The sequence below is a fragment of the Coffea arabica genome, chromosome 7c (genome assembly GCF_036785885.1).
Source record: "Coffea arabica cultivar ET-39 chromosome 7c, Coffea Arabica ET-39 HiFi, whole genome shotgun sequence".
In the NCBI taxonomy this organism is placed as follows: domain Eukaryota; kingdom Viridiplantae; phylum Streptophyta; class Magnoliopsida; order Gentianales; family Rubiaceae; genus Coffea; species Coffea arabica.
In genome coordinates this window covers 39,662,427-39,686,664 of record NC_092322.1, presented here as the reverse complement: position 1 = coordinate 39,686,664, position 24,238 = coordinate 39,662,427, and the positions used below count along the sequence as shown (strand labels likewise).

Below are 24,238 nucleotides of genomic sequence, written 5' to 3'. Positions count from 1 at the left end.
TGTTGAATATTAGCCAAGAATTGAGAAGAATATTTGGAGTCAAGAATCATTTATTTATTTCTTTTTCACTTATTCATTTTGGAACTTACAAGGCTTATTTAGTTTATAGTTGCGAGTAGATCATTCTAGACTCATTGGAATGCATAAAGATAATTCTAAACAAGTCACGTGCCCCCTAACTCATTAACTTGACTTACCAACTAACTAATTAATTAAACACATTACTAAACATATTGCCCCTTACTGTGTTTTTCTTGAACTCCAAACCTCTTTTGAAAACAATTAAACTTGTTTTTTGGAAGTGCATTGATAGAGATATCTACAATTTGGTCTTCATTCTTGCAAAATTTCAACTCAACTTCACCATCTTCTTGATTGCTCTAAGATGTAATTGATTAGGATTGTGCATAAATCTTGATAATAAACTTGAAGCAAACATGATATCCAACATTATAACTGTGAAATAAAGCAAATTTTCTGCCAAACTTTATACAAAGTAGAATCAACTTTTTTTTACTCCATTTTCTTTAACGACCTTTTCACTCACAACAAGTGGAGTGGTTATAGGTTTGCAATCAGCAATGCCAAACTTCACAAAAACATTTGCAGCTTGTTTTGGCAAATAAAGACTCTATCATCATATTGATAAATTTCCATGTCAAGAAAATGCTATGGCAATCCCATATCATTCATTTTATATCTTTTCATCATATCTTTCTTAAAATCAGCAATCATTTTCTTATTGTTATTTGTGTAAAATAAATCACTTTTGCTCTTCTCGAATCCTTGCTCCATGAAGTAAGAATCAATTGGGCATACCAAGTCCTAGGAGCTTGTTTCAACTCATACAATGCTTTTCTCAACTTGTACACTTCATGTTCTTCTCCTTCTTTCATAAAGTTTTGAGGTTGTTAAACATACATCTCTTCCTTCAATTTTCCATTCAAAAATGTAGATTTGATATCAAGTTGGTAGAGATTCCAACCTTTTTGGGTTGCCATGGCAATAAGAGTTATAATTGTATCAAATCTTGCAATCAGTAAAAAAGTTTTATTGTAGTCAATCCCATACTACTATGAATAACCTTCTGCAACAAGTCTTACCTTCTTCTTTAGGATTAAGCCATCCCGATTTAGTTTGACTTTGTAAATCCACTTGACACCAATGATCTCCTTGTCTTGTGGCTTCTCAACTAACTTCCAAGTTTTGTTCTTTTCAATTGCACGAACCTCCTCTTCTATTGCCATCCTCCAATCTTTTTCTTCATATGCTTCTTCAAAATTTTTTGCTTCAATAATGTAAAAGTTACATCTTGCATAAATATCATTCAAACTCCTCATTTTTTTTGGCATTGAACTTGGAGAATTCGAGCATGAATTTGGAGATGAAGGTGGACTGCTTGATGAAGTTGAATGGTTATTTCACTTTCTTCTACATTTGTTGAATTTTCTTCATTTTCATGATTTCAAACAACCTGCTATGCAATTTTTTTCTCATCCCAATTCCAAACATCATTTTCATCAAATAAAACATCTCGACTAATAATAATTTTGTTAATATTCAAATCAAACATTCTATAAACTTTAGACTAGGAACTATAATCAACAAAAAATACATTTTTCACTTCATCAAGCTTGTACCTCTTTTCGTTTGGAATCTGAGCATAGCAAATGCTTCCAAAATCTTTCAAGTGTTTCACCAAAGGCTTCATTCCACTCTATACTTCAATTGGAGTTTGATTCCACATGGTCTTTGTAGGACTTCTATTGAGCAAATGTATAGCTGTATAAATAGCTTCAATCCAAATTTTCTTTGGCAAGTTTTCAGCACGCAACATAGATTTCGCCTCCATCATGGTTTGGTTCTTTCTTTTCAATTGCGTAACCAATGGTTAGCTACTTTTCCAAGTTTTCATCTTCGCAAAATTCTTGGAATGCATTTGAGGTATATTCCTAGCTACGATGACTCCACAACATCTTAATGTAATGGCCACTTTTGTTTTTCAACAAGGCTTTTGGACTTCTTAAAAATTGAAAATACTTCAGATTTTTCTTTCATGAAATAAACCCAAATCATTCTTGAAAAATCATCAATAAAAACGATGAAATACTTATTACCTCTATGAGAAGTTGTTCTCATAAGTCCACAAACATTCGTATGACCAACTCCAAAATCTTCTTGGCTCACCATGTAACTACTTTAGGAAATGGTTACCAATGTTGTTCTCCAAGTGCACAACCTTCACAAACTTCATGCTTTTCCTCAATCCTTAGTAAGCCATATGTCATCCCCTATTGTTGAAACACCTTAAAGCTATGAAAATTCAACTGACCAAATCTCTTATGCCACAACCATGAATCTTCATTCAGATGTGCTTTTAAGGCTTGATTTCTACTATAATTGAAGTTGACCAAAAAATTTCAATTGGTTTGCGCTTGGATTTTCATAACATGTTGTCTAGCATCCTTTTTGTCATAGATAGAACATTCATAATTAACAAAGTTAATTGCATATTTATGCTCAAAAAACTATCCAAGACTCAATCAATTTTGTTCTAAATCAAGAACAAATAAAAAATCACGAATAAACTTTGTACCTTGTTCGGATTGACTCCAATGGTTCCCAATCCTTGTGCTTGAGCTATGAATTCATTTTCCATCTTCATTTCAATCTTTACAGATTCATCCAAGTCAACATAAAGGAATTCATCACTTGTCTTGTGATTGCTGTAGCCATTGTCAAGGTACACACATCATTCTTGATTTCGGAGGCCATATGATGAGCATAGAATAAGTTTCTTTCACCTTGCCTCTCTTTTAAAAATTGTGCTGGTTGATTGGTCGTAAATATGTAATCCTTCTTGATATAGCCAAATCTCTGCAATTATAGCATTTTAATTTATTTTTGTGCCAACAGTCTTCTTTTAAGTTGATTTTTCTTCCCATAATAGCTGTAAGGCAGTGAATTTTTTACACTAAAAGCTCTTTGAATGTTTGAATGTTGTTACTTCCTTTTCCTCTTGAATTTCTGCCTCTACCTCTTCTAGGGCTATATGTACCACCTCTTTGTGAGTCTTCACCTCTTTAGTAGCTACAAGATGGCTCTCCTTTATTGGTATTGGGGTTAAAATTCAGCTTTGCTTGGAAAGCATTTTCGATAGATTTTTCAGCATGTCTACCCATCCTTCACTTAAGAGCTTTCAAGGATCCCATCAACTCTTGAATACTCATTGAAGAAATACCTTTTGTCTTTTCAATTATGGACAGCATTGGATCAAATTTTGGGGGTAAACTAAAAGAATCTTCTCAACAAATCTATTGTCATTAATTTCTTCACCAAATGTCTTCATTTCATTTACAATTTTGGTAATCTTTATATTGTAACCCATCTTCAAATTTTCAAGATCTCTTCTAAGAGTTTGTAGAGTAACATTTTTTACTTTAAGATTCCCTTGGAACTCCTTTTGTAGAATCTCCCATGCTTCCTTGGCTTGTTTGACTCTCATGATTATTGAAAAGATATCCATACACACAACTTACTAAATGTATGAAAGAGTTTTTGCATCCTTCTTCCCATGTTCCTTAAGTATCTTTAGCTCTTGATTGGTAAGACCTTCTTCACCTTTGGATTTTTTGTAACCATTATCTACATATTACCACAACTCTTGTGGTCTAAACTTTTTTCTTATTTTCACGTACCAGTGGTCATAGTGCTCAATGGAGAATATGGGAATTGGAGGACCACCAATAATATTATTGGCCATATTGTGTAGTCGAAAAAATACTCAAAATTTTCTGATTTTAGGATGAGTTCCTTAGCCATGGTACCAATTTTACTGGATACTAGCCAAGAATTGAGAAGAATATTTGGAGTCAAGATTCATTCATTCATTTCTTTCTCTCTTTTTCATTTTGGAAATAATGAGGCTCATTTATAGTTGTGAGTACTCCGTTCAAGATTCATTGGAATATATAGAGATAATTTTAGACAAGTCACTTGCCAACTAACTTATTAATTTGAACAAATTCATTAACTTAACTTGCCAACTAACTAATTGATTAATCACTCAATAGTATTTTATTTTGTTTATTCAATAGGATGACTTAAATTGCAAATGAACCTAATGAAGTTAAGCGTTGATCGTTGAGCTTAAGTTGCATTTACATAACTCTAACTCCAATTCTACGGCTTGCCATCAAACTCAATCGAGCACCTGAATTTTTTAAGCACGAGTTTAGCTCCATATTAATCTAAACACCAGCACTTGGGTCTAATTGAACTGAAATAAATTATAAAATGGCATAATTCCCCTTTCCAATCTTAAATCCTGTCGCTTCTTTGTACAAATTTAAAAAAAAAAAAAAGACATAATCCTTTTTGATTAAGTGCAGAATGTATTCGCTAATAAGTGAGCATTTAGATTAATTTTGAGTCTCTAAACCAACAACTCAATGTTCAAACTAAAAATTTTATTTATACTTCCACAAATAACCAAGGACGTAGGGAAGAAACCATTATTACCAATATCTCCAAGTTGAACCAAAGGTTTTTTGGCTTTTGTTGAACTTCAACCTCTTGTCTTGCCAACAAGTTGTTAAGCTCCACAATAGTGGAACATACTTGAAGCTACAAGTCAACATTTAGTGGATTATCAAAAAGGGTTGAATAGAAGCAAACTTATGTGGTAACTTGTTGATTTTGACTTGACTAATTCTAAAGGTCTCTCTGTTTTAACTTTGGCCTTTTTTGTTATCGGTTTTTGAATAAACATAAACATTTGGTTACTTTCAATTACGCCATCCCACTCTTCTAACATAACATTTAAAAAAGCCTTTTATCTTCAACCTAGTGGTTGAAAAATCTTAATATCTTAGTTTTTATTGATGCCACCAAAACAATCTGATAAAAATGTCATGAGGTTGAAGCTTTTAGAGAAGCCTTAAGAGTTATACAGATAAGGAATGAGTTAAATAGAAGATGTGATAATTTGGACATCTGCCTTGCAAGAATCCCTAAAACCAAAAATCCTAACATTGGAGTGGTGTTAACTATTGTTATTATGGCATAAGCCTTGAGATAATTCATGCTTTTAAGATTTTCTCAATTTTGGGAATTCTGTCCTAGTTTCAGCTAAACCCAAAATACAGAGATCATTAATAGATACCCGAATCAAAATTAAACCACTGACTTTTCCAAGCACCAATATTCACAACTAACTATGGCCAAGAGAAGAAGGTAAAGAAAGGGCTTGTACGTTCTACCCCCTTTGGTTAATTTTGCCATAACAAAATTCAGTCTTTTAAGCCATCGAGAGAGATGAAATCCGTGTGACCTAGGATCTAGAGGGGAAAAGGGATTGATGAGTCTTAGAATTCAGGAGCAAAAGGCAACTGTGACTGTTCCATTCTCTAATGATATAAGGATTAAGTAAATTAGGATCTAGGTCACAATTGGAATCAGTAAAACCATTAAAAGGAATTCCTCTTCTATTTTGAAAAACAACTTCAATCAATTGTAACCATATTTACTTGTAAAACAACTCATCAAGTTCGGCTCCATTCTCTTATTCCAGAGGCCACCAAACCCCCCCCCCCCCCCCTTTTTTTTTTAATCTGCTTTCAAACCTAGCTGTCGGAGATCTCAACATACTTGTTATTAAGCCCAACTGTTTTCAACAATGTATTTATGGACTATTTATCTGGACATCAATAAACCTAATCCACATGTTATTCTCTTGATGTCCAAGTCATTTTAGATTAAGCACAATATGCCTTTTTTTATGGCGAATGGTGCAGAATTTGTCAATCTACTTTGCCAGAGAGGGAAAGGCATCTTCTTTCTAAGGAGAACAATGAAATCTTGAAGAGTAGACTCATGGGCCAAAATTTGATAGGCTTTATACGTAAGACCCAAAAGTATTCCAAAAGTTGTGAAAATTGAACTACAAAGTCCAGCTCAAAGATGCTATATACGATTACAATTTGCTATATCACCATCTCTCCAACCAATAATTTAGAATGCTCTATCACACATCTGCCCCAACGGAGGAACAATACTCCTTCACTTGAAGAAGAGACCTCTCTTTTTACCTTTCTTCCTTTCAATAGCCTGCAAGACCATGCATGGAAAGGGATAAATTTTAGAGGCCCCTCTTTTTGCAAAACAGGCAAGGGACTTGGAACTAGCACTGCACAACATTTCACAAACAAGCATAGAATTCGATCCATCTACGAGCGCACTTTCTAATTGTGTGTCAACCAAAATAATCAAACTACAAAAATCCTTCAGCAGGTGACACTATACCACAACAGAGCAATAAAAACCCTTGTTTATTCCCCACGTTTTGATAATTATGCCAAACGCCTTTCTCAAGAGCAGTACGTATTGTGTTTACAAAATTCCAGATTTATATTTATTTGACGATACCAATTTCCAAAATTATCGATTCCTCAATCATTTCAAGATTACCATTTTTAACCACTCAATTACAGCAGTATTTGCAAAAACAAGAACTACTTTAAGAAACAACCAAATGTATTTCTAGTTCATGTGTCATAGAAGCTACAATTATATTGTCATGCATGGTTAACGAATATTTTTTTTTAAAAAAAATGCTGCATGCAAGTTCTAGATGTAGGACAAAATACGACTCATCTCGCCTGCTAGCACTAGCAGAGGAGGTTTTGGAGGAAGTTGAGATTGTTTCCAGGCCATAAGCAGTAATGGGGAACAGTAACCAGGGAAAGAAGAGGCCAAGAAGACGGGGGACTAGGGAAATCTTGAGGGAAAAAAACAAAACTACTAAACAAAGACCTGTAAAACTTTTCATTAAAAAAAAAGAGATAAAAAGAATTCCTATTTCCTAATATAATACGTAAGCAGAAGACAAGTAAAACTGTTCTAGAACTTTCCAATGACAACTCCAACTAGTTTCCTAATAAAATCAAATAACTCAGAAAGACTCCATGATAACCAAAAATCTCCGGCAACCAAACAAAAGGCCAAAATTTCCACTTAAGACATCATACTCTGAAAAGCATTAAACTTCGAGATATAATTGGCTAGGACACTTGAACCATCTCAAGACCCTAGGCATCACCACAGACAGCTCCCTTAAGATTAGAATTTCTTCTTTCTTGTAAGTGATCCCTTAGATTTCTCCTTAAGCTTCAGAGATGACAAATACTTATCCAACTAACTTATGGCCGTTTCATCACTTTCACTCCTCAATTTGCGAATATGAGAGGGGTTAATTACAAGAAATTAACATCAAAGAAGAACTATAATCAAAGTTAAAGAAAATCATTTGCAACTTTCCCGACAACTTTCTGGGTAATTGATACATTTTTGTGTCAACATTTATAGCCAATGGGGCGTAAGGAATAGAAAAGTAATTTTTGGGTACAAATTGATGCTACTTAAAGAAGAACTTAAAATAATCAACCTTAAATTAAAAAAGTGGCAAGTTAAGAAGCCATACCCTTATGACAAATAATCTCAGGATGAGGACAATGGTATCCCTTGAACTGCAAAACAGAAGCAGATGCAAAATTTCAAACAAATGGTTGGATCACATACATGAACCCATTCCTCCCGATACCTTTTAACCACTTTAAATTTTGAAAAAGAATTCAATCCATCATTTAGTTGCACAAGAATTTTCAGATAAATTAGCAAAATTTCATCTGCTGATTACATCCAATGTAGTAACTAGACATTTCTAGTCCGACAAGATTACTTCAGGTGGTAATTACATCTTTATCTTTCAAGTAAGTAGCTACCCATTCTCACACAACGGCGGCTATCATCCAAATAATTGATAACGCACCTGCTTATATCGTTTGAACTGTTTTCTGACCTCAAGAGGCGCTCAATTCCCTGACCATCAATTATTGAGAATTCTGTTGGACTACCACACGGAATAGAGACCTGACAATAAAAATGAAACCATAAATCACTTAAACAGATGAGGGGGAAAATGCCAAGCTAGAGAATATAGCTCTATTACTTGAAAAAGAAAAAGAATGGCACAAAGAATCACATCTGAAAAGTTTTGTATCTTAAATTATGTTTGTTAAATTCATAAATAGTAAAAGATATGCATCAGACAAAAAAATCATTAAAATTAGTTTTTTAGAGCATATAATTTTAGAGCCATATAAGAATTTCAACAGTTGGACAATTTTACAGTTTTACTACTATTAAGAATGGTGTTCCCAAAGAAAATCAACTAACAGCAAGCAAAATTGTACTGTGTGATGCTCCAAAATCAGGTAAATGACCGCCGTCAGTGGTAACTTCCCAGAGTAAAATGTCTCTGGTAGTTTTTAACTGATTGTCCAAAAAAAAAAAATTCCAGATATATTAAAGGTTCAAAAGATGCATAGATAGCCTAATGATGGAATTGATTGTCAGGACTCAGGAGTGGATTTCTAATTCTTTCAAGAAAGGAAACTATGGCATAGAAATTACAAAAAGTCCACATGGAAAAGAGATTTGCATCTAGTATCACAGTTTACCTGGTATCAATATACAGAGGAAACGCTTCTAACACGGTTTCTAGAAGAGAAGGGAGGATATGGCTTCTAATAGGGATACACTCAAGAAGCTACTGGATTTAGTAAAAACGAGGGCAAGATCAAAAGCGTATGTAATGCATACCTAGACAATGCATAATAGCCACATAGAGTATTGAAAAATAATAGAGAAAAGCATGAAACCCAAGGAATGAAGTGCAGTACAACTCATTAAGTAAAAGGATGGAGCCCTTACTCCGAATACATCACTTGATTACTAAGATACTGCATTAGCTCAATGTATAAAGCCATTACGTAAATTACTGGGACTTCTTTAGGCCACGTATAACATGAAATTTTTTGTGTCAACACACAAGAGAAACGAGCTATCCTATTTATTCTCAATTTGGTCAATGGGCCAATTTTTGTGTCAAGTTAGCCATTTCAGTTGTTAATTCACATGAAAGAAGGATATAGACTATTTCTGTTACAATGTATCATACAGCTTCCTCAACAGGAATATTGAAAATACGTAAAGGAGAATTGCCAAAACTACATGCTAAACCAAACATGAGAAAACCACTTTGACTTCGTTGTCAAAGATTTCTTAGGTATGAAGAACTAAATTAACGCAACAAAATTGTAGCAACCAGAACTTGTTCGGTATTTACCATCTAGTGTGCTTATTCCTAGTATCATGACCATAATCGACAAACTCTCATTTTGATCTAGCTTATTGTCCATTACTGAATGCCAATAATAACATCATAGTAGTAACTAGGTCAATAAGGACCCCCTTCTATAGCCTCAGATCTACAGTTGTTGCTCAAATCCACCAATGCAAGCAATTAACTACTCCCAATAAGCACTCACTCCCTACTTCTCCTACACACCTCCCCTCCCCCCCCCCCCCCCCCCCAAAAAAAAACCAGAAAAAACTAAAAAGAAAAAGCAAAGGAAATTGAAGATGTAGATGTCTATAATAACCTGCAATACAAGTTTACATTTACTCTCAAATACTTTCTGACTGACTTGACTATGGCCAAATTGGTAGGATAGTTATGACCAAAAATTCTATCAAAATTTACTACCTACCCATAAACCTTCTTTCAATGCAGCTCACCATCAAGAAGTAAACTAAAACCAAAAATAGAGTAGACAGCTAACCAACATTTGACTTTCCTTTTCCCATATACAAATGGTATCACTAAACAGAATGGTCATTGTGGTGCTTTAAACAGTCCAATAACAAAATTGGTGTGAAAAAGTATAGTGGTCAGATAAGACAAAAAGTAAAGTTCAATAGCCACCTTGGTACTACTTAAGTTCTTTGATTTGTGCAGCAGAATCATACACTTTCCGAAGCTACTAAATGGATCATGACTTCTCACATGATTTAACTAAAACAGAAGTATGTAAATTGCCTTAAGAACAAAGTTAACACATAATTTACCTGTAAATTCAGTTACCATAGAATGTGACATAGATAACTAACTTCTCAGGCATTTCTACTAAATCTATCAAGTTCTTTTTCTGATTGCCACAACTTGCCCTGCTTAGCCAGTCAGTCAAATAGGAAAGGTGCTGTGGAAGTCCATGTCCTTTTGCCATGGTAAATAAATATACTGGGTTACGGTTAATTATGTGGGAGACCACTCATTTGGGTATTCTTCGATAAGCATGTAAAGAAAGCAACAGCAGGATTTTCAACACAATTTGCAGCAGCAGTCAGAATGAAAACTGCCATTGGGAATACCAACATTACTGCATTCATGAAAAGTTTCCTAGTGAATGTATTTCATATGCCGTGTTCTTTGATTGATTTCTTAAGCATCTCAATGATCTAGGCCGAATTCTGCAATTATGTCCCTTGGTGCAGCTAATAAAAAAACAAAGCAGAAAAAAGTGAAAGCATGCATGCAATGACAGACTTCATCTTCCTTTTCAAACAATATCCCTATCTAGAGATTAGCAAGGACACATACAATTGTTGATGACGAAAATTTCTCAGAGACCACTACACCGCTAGGCCCACTGCACTTGATGCTATAACTATCTCTCTTGATTCCTAAAGTAGCTGGCTCCCATATATCCAGAAATCCCGTCTGTTAAGACCAAAGGAAAGTGAAATAGATAAAGCAACCAAATAATAATCAACATGGAGTATCAGCTTAACTTTATATTGAACTTCAGAGTAAAAAATAGATCCGCTAAGAACTTGGTTAGACATCATACCGATAAGGACACCTTATATGAAGCATGACCACTGTAAAGTGTCCTCTCTATGCAGTGCTGCATTTCAAGATCTGCAATTAGAGACTCCAATCAGTACTAATTAGTTAAAAAATCTATCAAAAGTTCAGAACAAATGGTTACACCCAATGGTGATAACAATGTGTGACCTATCAAGCATTTTTTTTGTCAGCACAGAAACAAGAGAGATAAAAAAGCATCAGAAAAGTAACATTAAGCTAATATAAGTTTGGGATAAATCCAAGAAAAAATGTAAAGTGTCTAGTCCAGATAACATCAGTGGTTACACAAGGTAGGTACTGGAGGACATCTAACACTAACATTCAGAGCACATATTTAGCAGGTGGACCGGACCAGGTTTCAATTGTTCTAACTCATGGTATAGTTTAATCTCATGAGTCAGTCAAAGGATACCCAACATCCACCAGCATCTACATAGCCTGTTTGGTAGGAGTTGCTGGTATCAGAGCAGAAGGGAAAGGGTTTGAGAAGGGAAAATGCAATGAAAAAGTAAAGCTAAACAAAGAAAACCAATTCGCAAGGCCCATTTCTAAAAACTGTCAGACAAACTACAATTAAGAAAATAAAAAAGGATTCAAAACTTAGCCAAAACAGCAGAGGAAGCTGAAAAAAGAAACTCACGTAAATATCCTACTCTAATTCCCACTCTTAGAATTGCAAAAGAGACACGAGTTAAATGTACAACGAAAACAGATTTTATGACTGTCCAACTGAAAAAACAAGAGTAGAAAAAAGTAGTGTAAGACAAAATGAAAGCTTGTGCTTTTAAATTGTAAAAGGCGGCTACAGAAAAGCAAGTCATAGCTTTTTCACAGACAAGAGGATCTGACAAGAATGCAAAAGGTTGTAACTGCTTCCAAGCATAATCCAGAGACCATCAGAACAAGTAAACTACAGAAGGAATCATCCAACTTCCAGTTTCTTCAATTCAGCACCAGTTAGCCCTTCAATTATTTTGACAAATCAACCAGATAGCCTTTCTTTGACAAATCATACAACTTCTCTTATTGAAAGCATATTGTTGTTAAACCACAGGTTTTATACAAATACCAATTTTACCACCAACTTTTTTGAACAGTAAACGCAGCAAGAAATAAAACTTCAAAAATCCTACCCCCTCTGCTCTCCCCCACCCTTCCCCTCTCAGATTTGGTCACGCGACCAGATCTGCGAGGGGGAGGGAGGCCAGGAATGTGGAGGCATGGGGAAACCAGATGGGGAAAGGGTGGCGGGGGAGGCCAAAGGGGAAGGTGAGGTGGTGGGGTAGGTGGTACGGAGGAGGGGAGGAAGAGAGGAACAAGGGAGGAGGAAAACATGGGGGGTAGGAGAAAGGGTGGAGGAAGAGAGGAAAATGGGAGGTGGCAGAGGGAGGCAGGAGGAGAAAGGTGAGGTGGTGGGGGAGGAGGGAGGAAGAGAGGAGTGAGCGAGGAGAGAATTGGGGGGGGGGGGGGGGGGGTGGTAAAAAAATTACCCCAATATATTTCTAAATTTTAAGAATGCCCTAGGATAATTGTGAAATTTTGGAGATATATTGTTGCGGTAAAGTTTTTGAAAAACACCTAATCAATACAGACACATCAATATACACACACACATACATATATATAGATATATAGATATGTCTATAAAGACATGTCTGTGTGTGTGTGTGTGTCTTTATACACGTATGCGCACGTGTATGCGCACGCGCACACACACACATACATATACATGTATATATACACACACACTATTACACGCAGGGAAGTTGCAACTAACAAATAAATCAAACAGCTTCACCGTCATCAATAAAAAAAACCCTCCTCATATATGCAGGAAATTGCAACAAATTATACTTCTTGTACTGGGAAGGAGATTATTTGGAATAATATTTTGTAAAAACACTGCAGTGCTTTTTGTGATGTAATGTATGCGAGATAAAAAGGTGGATAGAAATATAAAAGGATAGTTGCAAAACATGTTTGTGGTCTAGTTTTCTATACTGATGTCTCTTGGCTTGGAATTATTCCCTGAAATCCTTCAGCCATTTGACTCTTGCAGATAAAGGATTTAGGCTTGGGTTTTTTCCCTTTTTTTTATGTTTGATTTTATTTCTTTACTCATTTATTTATCTTTTATGCAGGGGAAGTGTGGGATTTAAGAAACGGGAAAGGGGAGGGGGGATTTGAATCCAGGACCTCTAATTCCCAAGCCTCAACCTTAGCCACTAAACCAAGGCCTCCTTGACAGTTAACATTTCATTGATACCAAAAGGCCAAATTCATATGACTAACATAGTTTAAGAACTACAGTAGTCCTTCTAAAATCATTAGGGACTTTCAGGGTAAAATACCCTCATAGATTACCATAGCCAAAGTTGATGATTGGTACGAATTAGCAGCACAACAGCCACTCATCAATCTATTTAACTGAACACCACTCTTGTTCATAAAAACATTCCTGTCAAGCACATCAATATGTTTAATCCATTTTGCTTCTGTGCAAACCCATAACACAACAATAGTGGTCAACCAGGTTCAAAATTCCATAAGAGACAGTCATGATCAGCTCATTTTGCTCTTCATGCTCCACGATATGCTGACAGAGGTCAACTCCTTAATGACAAAGATCACATGCACTAGTTGGAAACCCTGCTTATTTGTTTCCCTCTACCAGCCTAGTCGGAATTCAATAAAGTCATACTATCATCAAAAGGAATTTACCATGTACTGTGGCGCCAGAAGGAAAACTTTAGAACACTTCTGCAGCTGATTTGCAGTAGTACATCAAACTCATTTCCACAAGTTTTTTAGAAGAATCTTCTAAAAACACCTAACGCTTACTTCAAGGAAGTTCTATTCTGGAGATAAAAAAATGAGTTTGCAACCTGACTCTTTCTAAAATCTAAGCAAACATTCTCTTTCTGAACTACCAAACTTCCACTGCCCCTATTGGGAACTTTCTCAACAAATCACTGCAGTAAAAGTCAATCCATAATACAGAAGTACATAAACAAACACAAGTTCAAATTTCAGATATTAATAAATTAAAAAGTTGAATAGATTACCGCAAGTGATCTTTCTATGTTCATTGGCAAAAACTTTTACCAGTTCCCCCTGAAAAGTCAATGAGATGAAAACATGTCAGACTCCATAGACAAGGATTACCAACAGCAGAGTGAAAAAACACCACCAAAACCACTCCAAACTTAGATTAGATTTTAGTTCAATGACATCATTTTTGGCATTATAGATTAAATGCATATTGGCACATATCCAGAAATACAACAGTAATAGATGTGCCCTTAATCACCATATAGGAATAGTGTATGATGGGCTTCCTACAGTAGTTTTAAGACAAAAGTCAGATATCAAATATCAAAGAACATTAAAGAAGATAAAACTTTCGATTGCATGAATAACCCACTGAGAACAGAAACACTAATTTTGAAACAGAATGCCCATCAGACTTGTTTTTCAACGTCCGAATAATACAGTTCTACAGCTAGCTATAAAGTAACGGAAATCTATATTAAGATCCAACACTTCAGTTGTGTGAAACACAAAGCAATCAAACACTGCTCCAGAGGAGATAAGGACAAAACATTAACAATTAGATGTTGAGGCCATTCTCCCTACCAACAAGCTCAGTATTGAGCCAAATTTTCCACTGAGTTTTTGAATTTGGTGGATAGCGTTATAAGTAATTCATCAAATTGTGAGATTTGACGACTATATGTAGTACATGAACTTCATTTAACACTTCTAGATGAATAGCATTTCAGAAGCTCATTCTTTTGTGACTTTAGATGACATCTAATCCAACATTAATCTAATGTTTCTGCATTCTGTTATTCACAACAGATTGTAACTTCTTATTAATCATACACAATGATAAAGTTTGAGAATATGATGTTTGAAAGGGTCAAGTACAGAGTCATCAAGCCTCCATCACTGGGAAGGCCGGGGGGGAGCTCTGGAGCTGTTTCATATGTATCCTGGAAACAGGATTGGAGTAGGAACCAAATGTGTTTGGTTGCAAATTTATACACAAAATGTCAACCAACCTGATTTTAAGAACATATGAACCACATTGTACAATGAAGTCTCAACATAAACAACTAAAATGTACTAGAGCTCTATCAATAATGTGACCAGTAAGTTGCACTAAACACTGACCGGTTATGAACTAAGCAAAAGGTTTTGAAATATTTTTGACCTCTCTTGTAGGATAGAAGTATCTATTCTATTATATTGTGCATATATCATCATCTCCTTCAAACCTTGAAGCTGAAGCACTGACCCATTGCAATTTCTGACTTGTAAGTTTGAAGGATGATTGACCAATCTGTCTTTTGGACTATCTCGCAATTCTTACTTGGGGAGTTTTTCAAGCCATACTGGCGGAGGTCAATATATTAGTTCAATTTTCTCTAAAGACCGGCAAAACTTCAAGCCATCCTTTGGGTATTTGGGAGTTCGTCTAAAACTTCACTGAATCAAAGAAGTTGTTTTAGGAATTTGTCCAAAAACCCAAAGGATTAATGGATTTTCACAAACACCACCCCCCACCTCCCCTCCCTCCATCCAATCTTCTCCCCTCCTTCCTCGAACCACCAACCACTGACTCCACCCAGCACCCCTCCTCCTTTGCCTCTTCTATCCCGCCTCCACCTCCATCCCCATAACCACCACCACCCCCTCCCCTTCTCTCCCTCCCCCTCTTTACCACTCCACCACCCAACCCAACGCCACCCCTTTTTCTGCCTCCCCTCTTTCCCCTCGCCCCCACTCCCCTTCCCTATCTGGTGGTTACACATGGCATAAGAAAAGAAGACACAGCAACAGCAGTGTGTAAGATAGGCAGCAAGAAGGTCATGGCATATTCGGAAAAACTAGTCTTAGTTGCACAAAGAATAAGAAAAGAAGGCAAAGCAACAGCAGTGGGTAAGATAGGGGGAGAAGGCCATGGCATATTTGGAAAAACTGATCTTTTTGCCTTGTTGCCTCACCACAAATACATTTTAAATGCTATGCAAAATGACAGCAATCGTCGACCATGCTAAATCTGGGCCAATGAAATCCTTACTCGACAACAAAGGAGAACAGACCCCTATCCATACATTTGACTGATATAATAACATGCAAGTGAATAATGCACAAAACAGTAAATGTAGCCCTACTATCTTAAACTATAAGCGTTAATTCTAGATTGTACAATGAAAAAATAAAATAAAATATAGTCAGAGGGAGAAGGTGGAGCGTATAGAATGCCTCGCAGAAGGGTGACATGTATAAGCTTCAGAGAGGAGAATAGGCAAGTACAAAATTGGCTGAGGAGACTAATTCATGATGTTTCTTGTCCTGATAGGCTTAGAGATAAAGAAGTTTAGCTCCTTTAAACACTTTTGGCAGTTTCACTAGTCAATGATTATGAGACATGACCTACTGAGCAGTATGTTACCCTTGGAACCCACAAAGGCAAGATCTCTCTCCTTCGCTTTACCTCTTTCCTACTTCAAGCATGACTAAAAAATTAATTGTTGGCATTCTCTTTTACTACTTCAAGCATGAATAAAAAAATAATTGTTGCATTCTTTGATGCTTTGAAATGAATGAAAAGGCAATTAGATGGGCAACAGATGAATATCCTAATTTTACTGATCAGCAATTACAGCAATAACTAAAATCAGAACAACAGTAATTCTCAATTAATATAATCAGGAAGCAGATAAAACTAATATTCATTTAATTTACCAACAAATCAGGTTTACTGCAATTAAAAGAGGAAGTAGATCACTAGCCAGTAAGAGAGACACTATACCTTCCGCTTCCTGTTGTCCAGTGGTTGGACTTCAATAGCAAGGTACGTATCTACATCATCTGCAGTAACCAGATAGTTTGGTTGCTTTGCCCCTGTCAATTACAACACTAACAACTTAACATGACGAATTTTTGCAGCAATGGAAATAAAAAGATATCTATTTATCCATGAATACCATCTATGCAGTGAAAAGATCCATCCTCCAGATGACGCACCCACTGCAAGTTCAAAGATACAATTAAAAACTTTCACACAATCATATAGCATAAGCACTTTTTGATATAACTAGAGAAAAGAGAGCAAGCAAAAGGGAACCAAAAAAGAAAAAAAGAAATAATGTTGAATAGCAAAAACAGAACACCTCAAAATTACAACTAGTAGTTCCATTAATCGAGAATCCACATGCTAGGAGTTCCTGTCCTAGAAACGCTTCGCCAGAAATTTGCAGGCCCTCTATTGCAGGTAACGGATCATCTTCTCCAGCTAGGAAGGCAGTAGAATTAATGAACAGTGGGTAACATCATGCTTAAGAATAACTATAACAACCAAAACACAAGAATTCTTACCTTCAGAGAAAGATGACGAAGGTTCTTCAAGAACAGGGGGTAAATAAGGAGAATACGAGGTGCTTGCATCATCAAGAGCACTAGTATATGCTGAGCTTTTAGAGGCCCAATTATCTTGTGGCTCTGTGTCATTCTGTTGTCCCTCCAAGTCAGAATCCTCCATATCACTGCTAACAAGATCTTTGAAAGTAACTTGTTTAGTAGAAGTCACATCTTTATGATGAACTGGAACTGATTCACCCATGCTAACCGCATGTGCAGCTAACTGTTGATTTGCTATGTCCCTGAAAAACAACACAGACGTCAATCAGAACTAATGAATACAGGAACAAACAAAAGAAAGCCTCACACTAAACAAAATTAAAATTGCTGCAAACGTAACTCAAAAGCAATCATAAAAATGTCTATTCCATGGAGTAATAGTAACAATTCGATTTCAGAACAAAAGAACATAGGAAAATCTTTACAAAGCCACTAACAGGAAACATGACACTCGCGAAACTATTCTTACAATATTTTGCTCGATCTAGAACAGAAATATATCCTTCATAGAAAATTCAATAAAAATGATTAACAAAAAAAGAAGAAAAAGAAACAAGATACCAGATATATTTTAGAAAGGCATTCAGTGACCCATCAATTGACAATAGTACAAAGTCAGGTGGAAAGCCAAACGCTTGGGATCATCTTATCAAGATATTCTCTCTTAAATTCCCAGCTATCATTATGATGTTGCATTGCAATTTACAACTTCCACAAAAGTATATTTAAGAACCTAAAAAGAAATACTATAACCAATGAACGATATCAGCTTGCATAACGACTTTGAAGAAAATATCATCCATACACCTAATGAAGTACCAAAAAGGATCACAAACATTACAAGCAAAGCCACAGCCTAAAAATGAACTTAATGACCAAAAGGAGGTGGAATAAGACAGGTCCTCAGACCCATCAATATAGTTTGCACGGTTAGCACGGGAGTTTCAACCAAAAATGAATTTAAGAAAGCACAATTTGCTCAACTTTGAGACTTACAAGACACTACACAGAATTTGGTCATGTGCTCCAATAAAAGCCTAGCACCTACAACATCCTTGGTACATGTGAGGCCTTGGGTTGGCCTGTAATCTTGTCGTATAAAGCACCACGTCAGAAGATTTTCTACCCTGTACTAATTGGTGTTGTGAGATAGAAAGTACCATGCACATGGCTCATTCATTCTACTGTTATTGTTTGATATCTAAGATTTCATTTACCATTTGCAGAAAGACCACCTAGAACTGCCTAAGTGAAAAACCAGAGTTTCTTCATTCAATTAATTTACTTTCAAGCTAATTAGCTAAGGCCAAAGAGATGTCACTGTTTATTTGCGGTATAAAATTTGCCTCAGTTTGGCAAATATAAATATGTTAATGTGCACAAAAAGTAGCTAAAGATTCATTGAGAAATAACAATACTGCCAGCTCCCGAGCTTTTGCGACTGTAAACCCAAACTCCATCTAAAAAGAGAGAGAGAGAGGACGAGCTATGACGAAGTCCTACATTTATATCTACTTTGGTCCCCGTCTCATGCTACCAGACCATTTGTTGGGCTTCACAGCATGCATTGCAGGTACTAAGGGCGCCTACCAAAGCAATGCCTGACTGAATATTAGCATTATTTAGTTTTCTAACAAGATTGACATTATTTTTAAAAGAGCAAGTATAAGCAAAACCCGTAAGTCTACCAAAACCATATTTGCAGACATGAATACTTCATCGCATCTCCACTAAATCTCTTTTTCTAAATAATCTCCCTTCTACCACTCCTTATATCATTCTGATCAAACCATCAAAATTGTTTCTCAAGAAAAGAGTAGAGACACTTGTAGACTTAAAAACAGTTCTTCATGTTAGGTGAAATTCCAGTCTTCACACAACTCCAGATGTATCTCAGGTGGACACACTTCCCAACTGGTTCAAATGCATAGAGCAACAACACAATCGTAGAAGACTAAAATATATTGGAAAGCTTCTAGCCTAGGATGAATACCGTCTCGACCCCATTCCACCAGTAAATTAAGGTAACAAATTGAAGCTTAGAGAAAATGAAAATGTCTAAAGCCACAAAGTATGCCACTCGTAAAAGGTAACGCTTTTCAGGAACAGTGTGTATTATTGTAATAGTAGATGGATAGAAGATAGAAGCTTCAAAAGTTACTGCTTGATAACTGCCCCAGCTGTCTAATTTGCTTTAAAAAAAAAAAAAAAAAGCTGTCCAGCTCTGTATTATATTTTAGTCAAACACTTCAGACCCACATCTAATAAACAAAGAACCCAACGTTTCTGCTGGTAACTGAACAAAGTTCCAACATCAAAATGTTGGTACCATACACGCACTTGAAAGCACCTTTTCATTCTCTAGAGGAACCCATGTGTTTCTTAGTAGTAAATGTTTATAAGGAGAATACACTTAAAAAGGGCAAATAACTTATTTACTATTTCTGGAAACTGATAATGATTTTGGGGAGGGCCCAAGACAAAGGCATGACAATATCAAATAAAAATAAGGGTTAATCACACTTTGCTCCCCTAAACTCTGGGGTAGTCACACTTTCCCCTCTCAACCTTAAAAGATACACTTTAACCCCATAAAGACTAGTCAAAGATTTCTACCAAAAAGATTAAGAGAAAAATGCAATGGCATTATTACCCTTTTATTTGTGAGATTATCTATAACTTACAACAATTTCCCTACTATTGCTAAAAGATGATCATCTTTTTATAATAACTACCATACAAAAATATCAAATTAATAAAAAAGAGAAAAGAGTTCACATTTATTTCATTATCCATAAAATTTTTCCCATTGGATTTCATTTTTATATAGACTTTCTTCAATTAACTAGCCATTAAATCAAACAACAGGTATAAATAACAGAGTAACAATCACAGATAGAGGAAGCAATTTTTTTTTTGAAGAAAAATAAGGTAATATTAAGCTTGATATTTTTTAAGAAATGATTTTTATTATTCTTGTTTATGCAAAACTGTTAGAATAATAGTATTGTCTTCTTTGTTTGTCATATTAGTTAAATATTAAATACATAACCAAAATTGCTAAAAGGGGCTGACATGCCTTAATTTTAAACTAATAGAGATCTAGTCCAATTCACTTTCTGTCAGCTATACAAGGGCAATAATAGTAAACTATAAAGAATTTCAACAGCAAAAGGGCAATTTTATCAAACCACTCATTTTTTTATGAAGTTAAGATTCCCAAGGTCAACTAGTCTCCATTGTGGGTAAAGTGTATATTATTAAAGTTGAGGGTGGTAAAGTGTGACTACCCCCAAACCTCGGAGGGGGCAAAGGGTGATTAACCTAAAAATAAGGAAGTATCCAGAAAACTGGAGATTGGAAGAATGAGAATCCCACAGAAAATACGCCATCAGGTGAAAAGAGCCCTAGTAATCATGAAAATACTCCACAAATGATGGTTTGCATCATAACACTGTTTACGAAAGCTTTTGCACTCTTCCTGCAATAATAATAAACTATAAAGAATTTCAACAATAAAAGGGCAATTGCATCATAACACTGACATTTTTTTTATGCAGTTAAGATTTCCAAGGTCAACTAGTCTTCACTGGGGGTTAACTGTATATTTGCAAGGTTGAAGGTGGTAAAGTGTGACTACCCCCAAAGTTCAGGGGGAAAAAGTGTGATTGACCCTAAAAATAAAGGAAGGATCCAGAAACTTGAGAATGGAAGTATGAGGATCCCATAGAAAATATGCCATCAGGTGCAACGGACCCTAGTAATCCTGAAAATACTCCATAAATGGTGGCTTGTATCTTAACACCATTTACAAAAGCTTTACCCTCTTCCTGCCAAGGAAGCTCTTTTGCAAACATCTACCAATTTTCCTTCAACAAAATTAACTCTTACAAATAGTTTCTTTAACTTACAAATGCTATTATAAAGAAGTACTACTTGAACAATAAACTGGCATGACAAGTAACAAATGGCATTCCTTCAAGAATAAACCAGGGGTGAAGACAATAGAGCTGTAAACAGAACAGAGAAACAAATGGAGAATTGACGCAGCACGAACACTTGGTAGGCACAATAGCGTTGTAGAAGGGCTTATATATTGAATATCACCGAACTTAAAATAGCAACTTGAAATAGGCTGGCAAATTATGCTTAAGAAGGTAAAACTGGTTGGTAGTTCAAGGAATCACTCCTAGGAATCTTTAGGCCTCACACCTAAAGTTGGGATGCATCACACAGCCCTAAGGGAGACGTTAAGTCTGCAGGAATATTTTATTAAATGACCAAAAACTGCCTTCTCTTAGTGGAGAAGTTGATATTTATAGACACTAGGACAAATTCCTTTCCAATCCTAATTAGGATTCCTATCTAGGACAAATCCCTTTCCAATCCTAATTAGGATTCCTAACTAGAATAGAATTATAACTAGAAAGAAAGCTAGAAGGCTAAGCTTCCTTATTCCCTATAACAACCAAATTACTAATTACCAAGAATAACTACTAAACAAAAATTACTGTAAACATAAAATTCCTGCAGCTAATTCAAATTACTAAAATACCCCTGCCAACAGAAATCAAAAAATAAACTCCATAGGATTCAGGCCAACTCCCAAGTTGGTTCCTTGTCATCAAAAGCACGCCAAATCAATGCCTGGGCATTCGACATATCCTTTCCACGTCTCCTATAAACCTTAGTGGACTTTTGCCACTTATCGCTATCATCTCTCCCCGGCTTGAAAAGACTCGACCCCGACGAGTTAATGGCCTGATACCTCTCATAGAAATCTGGATCCAACTTCTGAAATTCAGATTCGGTAATCCATGTACAATCTGTGCGTGGGCGTCCCCTCCAATGAACAAGAAACTTTTGGTAACCACCCCTCTAGTGGACACAATTTGGTGGTCAAGAACATCTTCAATTGCTTCACGTAAGCGTGTAGGAGGTGGAAGAACAGCCTTAGAAGTCCCACCCGCCGAATCGTCTTAATGCCCATTATAAGCAGTCAAATCTTCAATATTGAACACATTGCTAATCCTCATATCATCGGGTAACTCAAGAACATAAGCATTTGAGCTGATTTTCTTGAGAACCTTGAAGGGGCCTGCACTTCTTGAATGTAGCTTCTTGTAGACGCCCTTAGGATACCTCTCTGGCCGAATACGAACCATAACTTCATCCCCTTCTTCAAATTCTGCGAATTTCTTCTTCAAATCCGCATGTGCCTTGTACCTTTCATTGCTGGTAGCAATCCGGCGTCGAACTTCATCATGTATATCCAAAATATGCCTAGAAAAAGCCTCAGCTTCAGCACTTGGACGAGCACTAACTGGTAATGGAAGCAAATCAATTGGTTTGCGAGGATTATTTCCCGTTACAGCCTGAAAAGGACTATAACCAGTTGAACGATTCACTGAACTATTGTAAGCGAATTCTGCCATTGGTAGAATTTGATCCCAATTGGAAACATGATCACCAACCAAACACCGAAGTAGATCACCAAGGCTGCAGTTAACAACTTCTGTCTGACCGTCCGTTTGTGGGTGGAAAGAAGAAGAAAACTTGACTTTAGTGTGCAGCATCTTCCACAAAGTCCGCCAAAAGTAACTCATAAACTTCACATCCCTGTCTAAAACTATAGTCATGGGCAGTCCATAAAGTCTAACTATCTCTTTGATGAAAATCTTAACGATATGGACAGCATCCGAAGTCTTAGCACATGGGAGGAAGTGAGCCATTTTTGAAAATCTGTCCACAACTACTAGTATAGAATCATAACCTCGCAATGTTCTTGATAGTCCAAGTACAAAATCCATGCTCAAATCCTGCCACGGTTCATGTGGAATGGGTAGTGGCATGTAAAGACCAGTGTTTTTCTTTCGCCCTTTGGCCAATTGACAAATTCAGCATCTACCAACAGTCTTGCCAACATCCCGTCTTATACTTGGCCAATAGAAGCGATCTTGCACCATGGCAATTGTCTCGTCGCGTCCAAAGTGTCCAGCAGCACCTCCACTGTGTAATTCCCAAATTAACTCCTCCCTTAGTGAAGTACTAGGAACACAAAGTAGAGTCCCCTTGAAAAGATAGCCATCATGGATGGAAAAACCAGCATATTCTGCTTGTTTACCAGCCATTAAATCCTCATATATGACCTTGAAATCTCTACAATGAGGATAATCTTGCTCAAGTGAATCAAACCCAATTACTTGAACAGCCATAGTAGTGAGGATAAGATGCACACGGCGTAGTGCATCAGCCACCTTATTTTCAACACCTGCCTTGTGTTTGCTAACAAAATTGTATTGTTGCAGGAAAGAAACCCATTTGCCATGTCGATGACTCAACTTCTTTTGAGAATTTATATATTTGAGGGCCTCATGATCAGTATATAGGACAAATTCCTTATAAATAAAATAATGATGCCAATGGCGAATAGATTGAATAACAGCGTAGAATTCCTTGTCATAAGTGGAGTATTTCTGCTTTGCCTCTGTTAACAGGTATCTTGGGAGAAAAAGATCTAGTCACCGTATTATGAGTGACCAACTAGTATTTATAGGAGTACAAACCTAACAAACTATTTACAAGAATACCCTTACTAATTTATTATCTACAAGAATACTTATATTCCCTTAACACTCCCCCTCAAGTTGGAGCATATATATCATATGCATCCAACTTGTTACAAATGTATTTCACCCTAGAACCCCCTAAACTCTTGGTAAACACATCAACCAATTGATCTACAGACAGTACATGAGATGTCTTGATGACCCCGTCAAGCAATTTCTCTCGAATGAAATGACAATCAACTTCAATATATTTTGTCCTTTCATGAAACACTGGATTAAACGCAATATGAACAGCCGCCTGATTATTACACACTAAATTCATAGGCTGTTTATGCTCAAACCCAAGTTCCAGTAACATACTCTTCAACCAAACCAACTCACACACAGTGTGAGCCATAGCGCGGTATTCAGATTCTGCACTTGATCTGGATACAACTGTTTGCTTCTTACTCTTCCATGATACTAAATT

At 36.2% G+C, this 24,238-nt stretch overlaps 1 protein-coding gene across 5 annotated transcripts in view; it reads right to left on the bottom strand.

The window, feature by feature from the left end:
- Nucleotides 1–5,875: 5,875 nt before the first annotated feature.
- Nucleotides 5,876–24,238, bottom strand: part of LOC113699133 (uncharacterized) — a 38,672-nt gene continuing 20,309 nt past the window's right edge. For all 5 annotated transcript variants that reach the window (XM_072056821.1, XM_072056823.1, XM_027219257.2 and 2 more), the window contains 10 exons: nt 17,159–17,442; nt 16,954–17,075; nt 16,768–16,810; nt 16,593–16,684; nt 13,837–13,885; nt 10,752–10,822; nt 10,502–10,621; nt 7,829–7,929; nt 7,481–7,526; nt 5,876–6,108 (listed from right to left, as the gene is read on the bottom strand). In XM_072056821.1, coding sequence (XP_071912922.1) covers nt 6,061–6,108; nt 7,481–7,526; nt 7,829–7,929; nt 10,502–10,621; nt 10,752–10,822; nt 13,837–13,885; nt 16,593–16,684; nt 16,768–16,810; nt 16,954–17,075; nt 17,159–17,442 — 976 coding nt within the window. In that variant the 3' untranslated portion in view covers nt 5,876–6,060. The remainder of the gene's footprint in view (nt 6,109–7,480; nt 7,527–7,828; nt 7,930–10,501; nt 10,622–10,751; nt 10,823–13,836; nt 13,886–16,592; nt 16,685–16,767; nt 16,811–16,953; nt 17,076–17,158; nt 17,443–24,238) is intronic.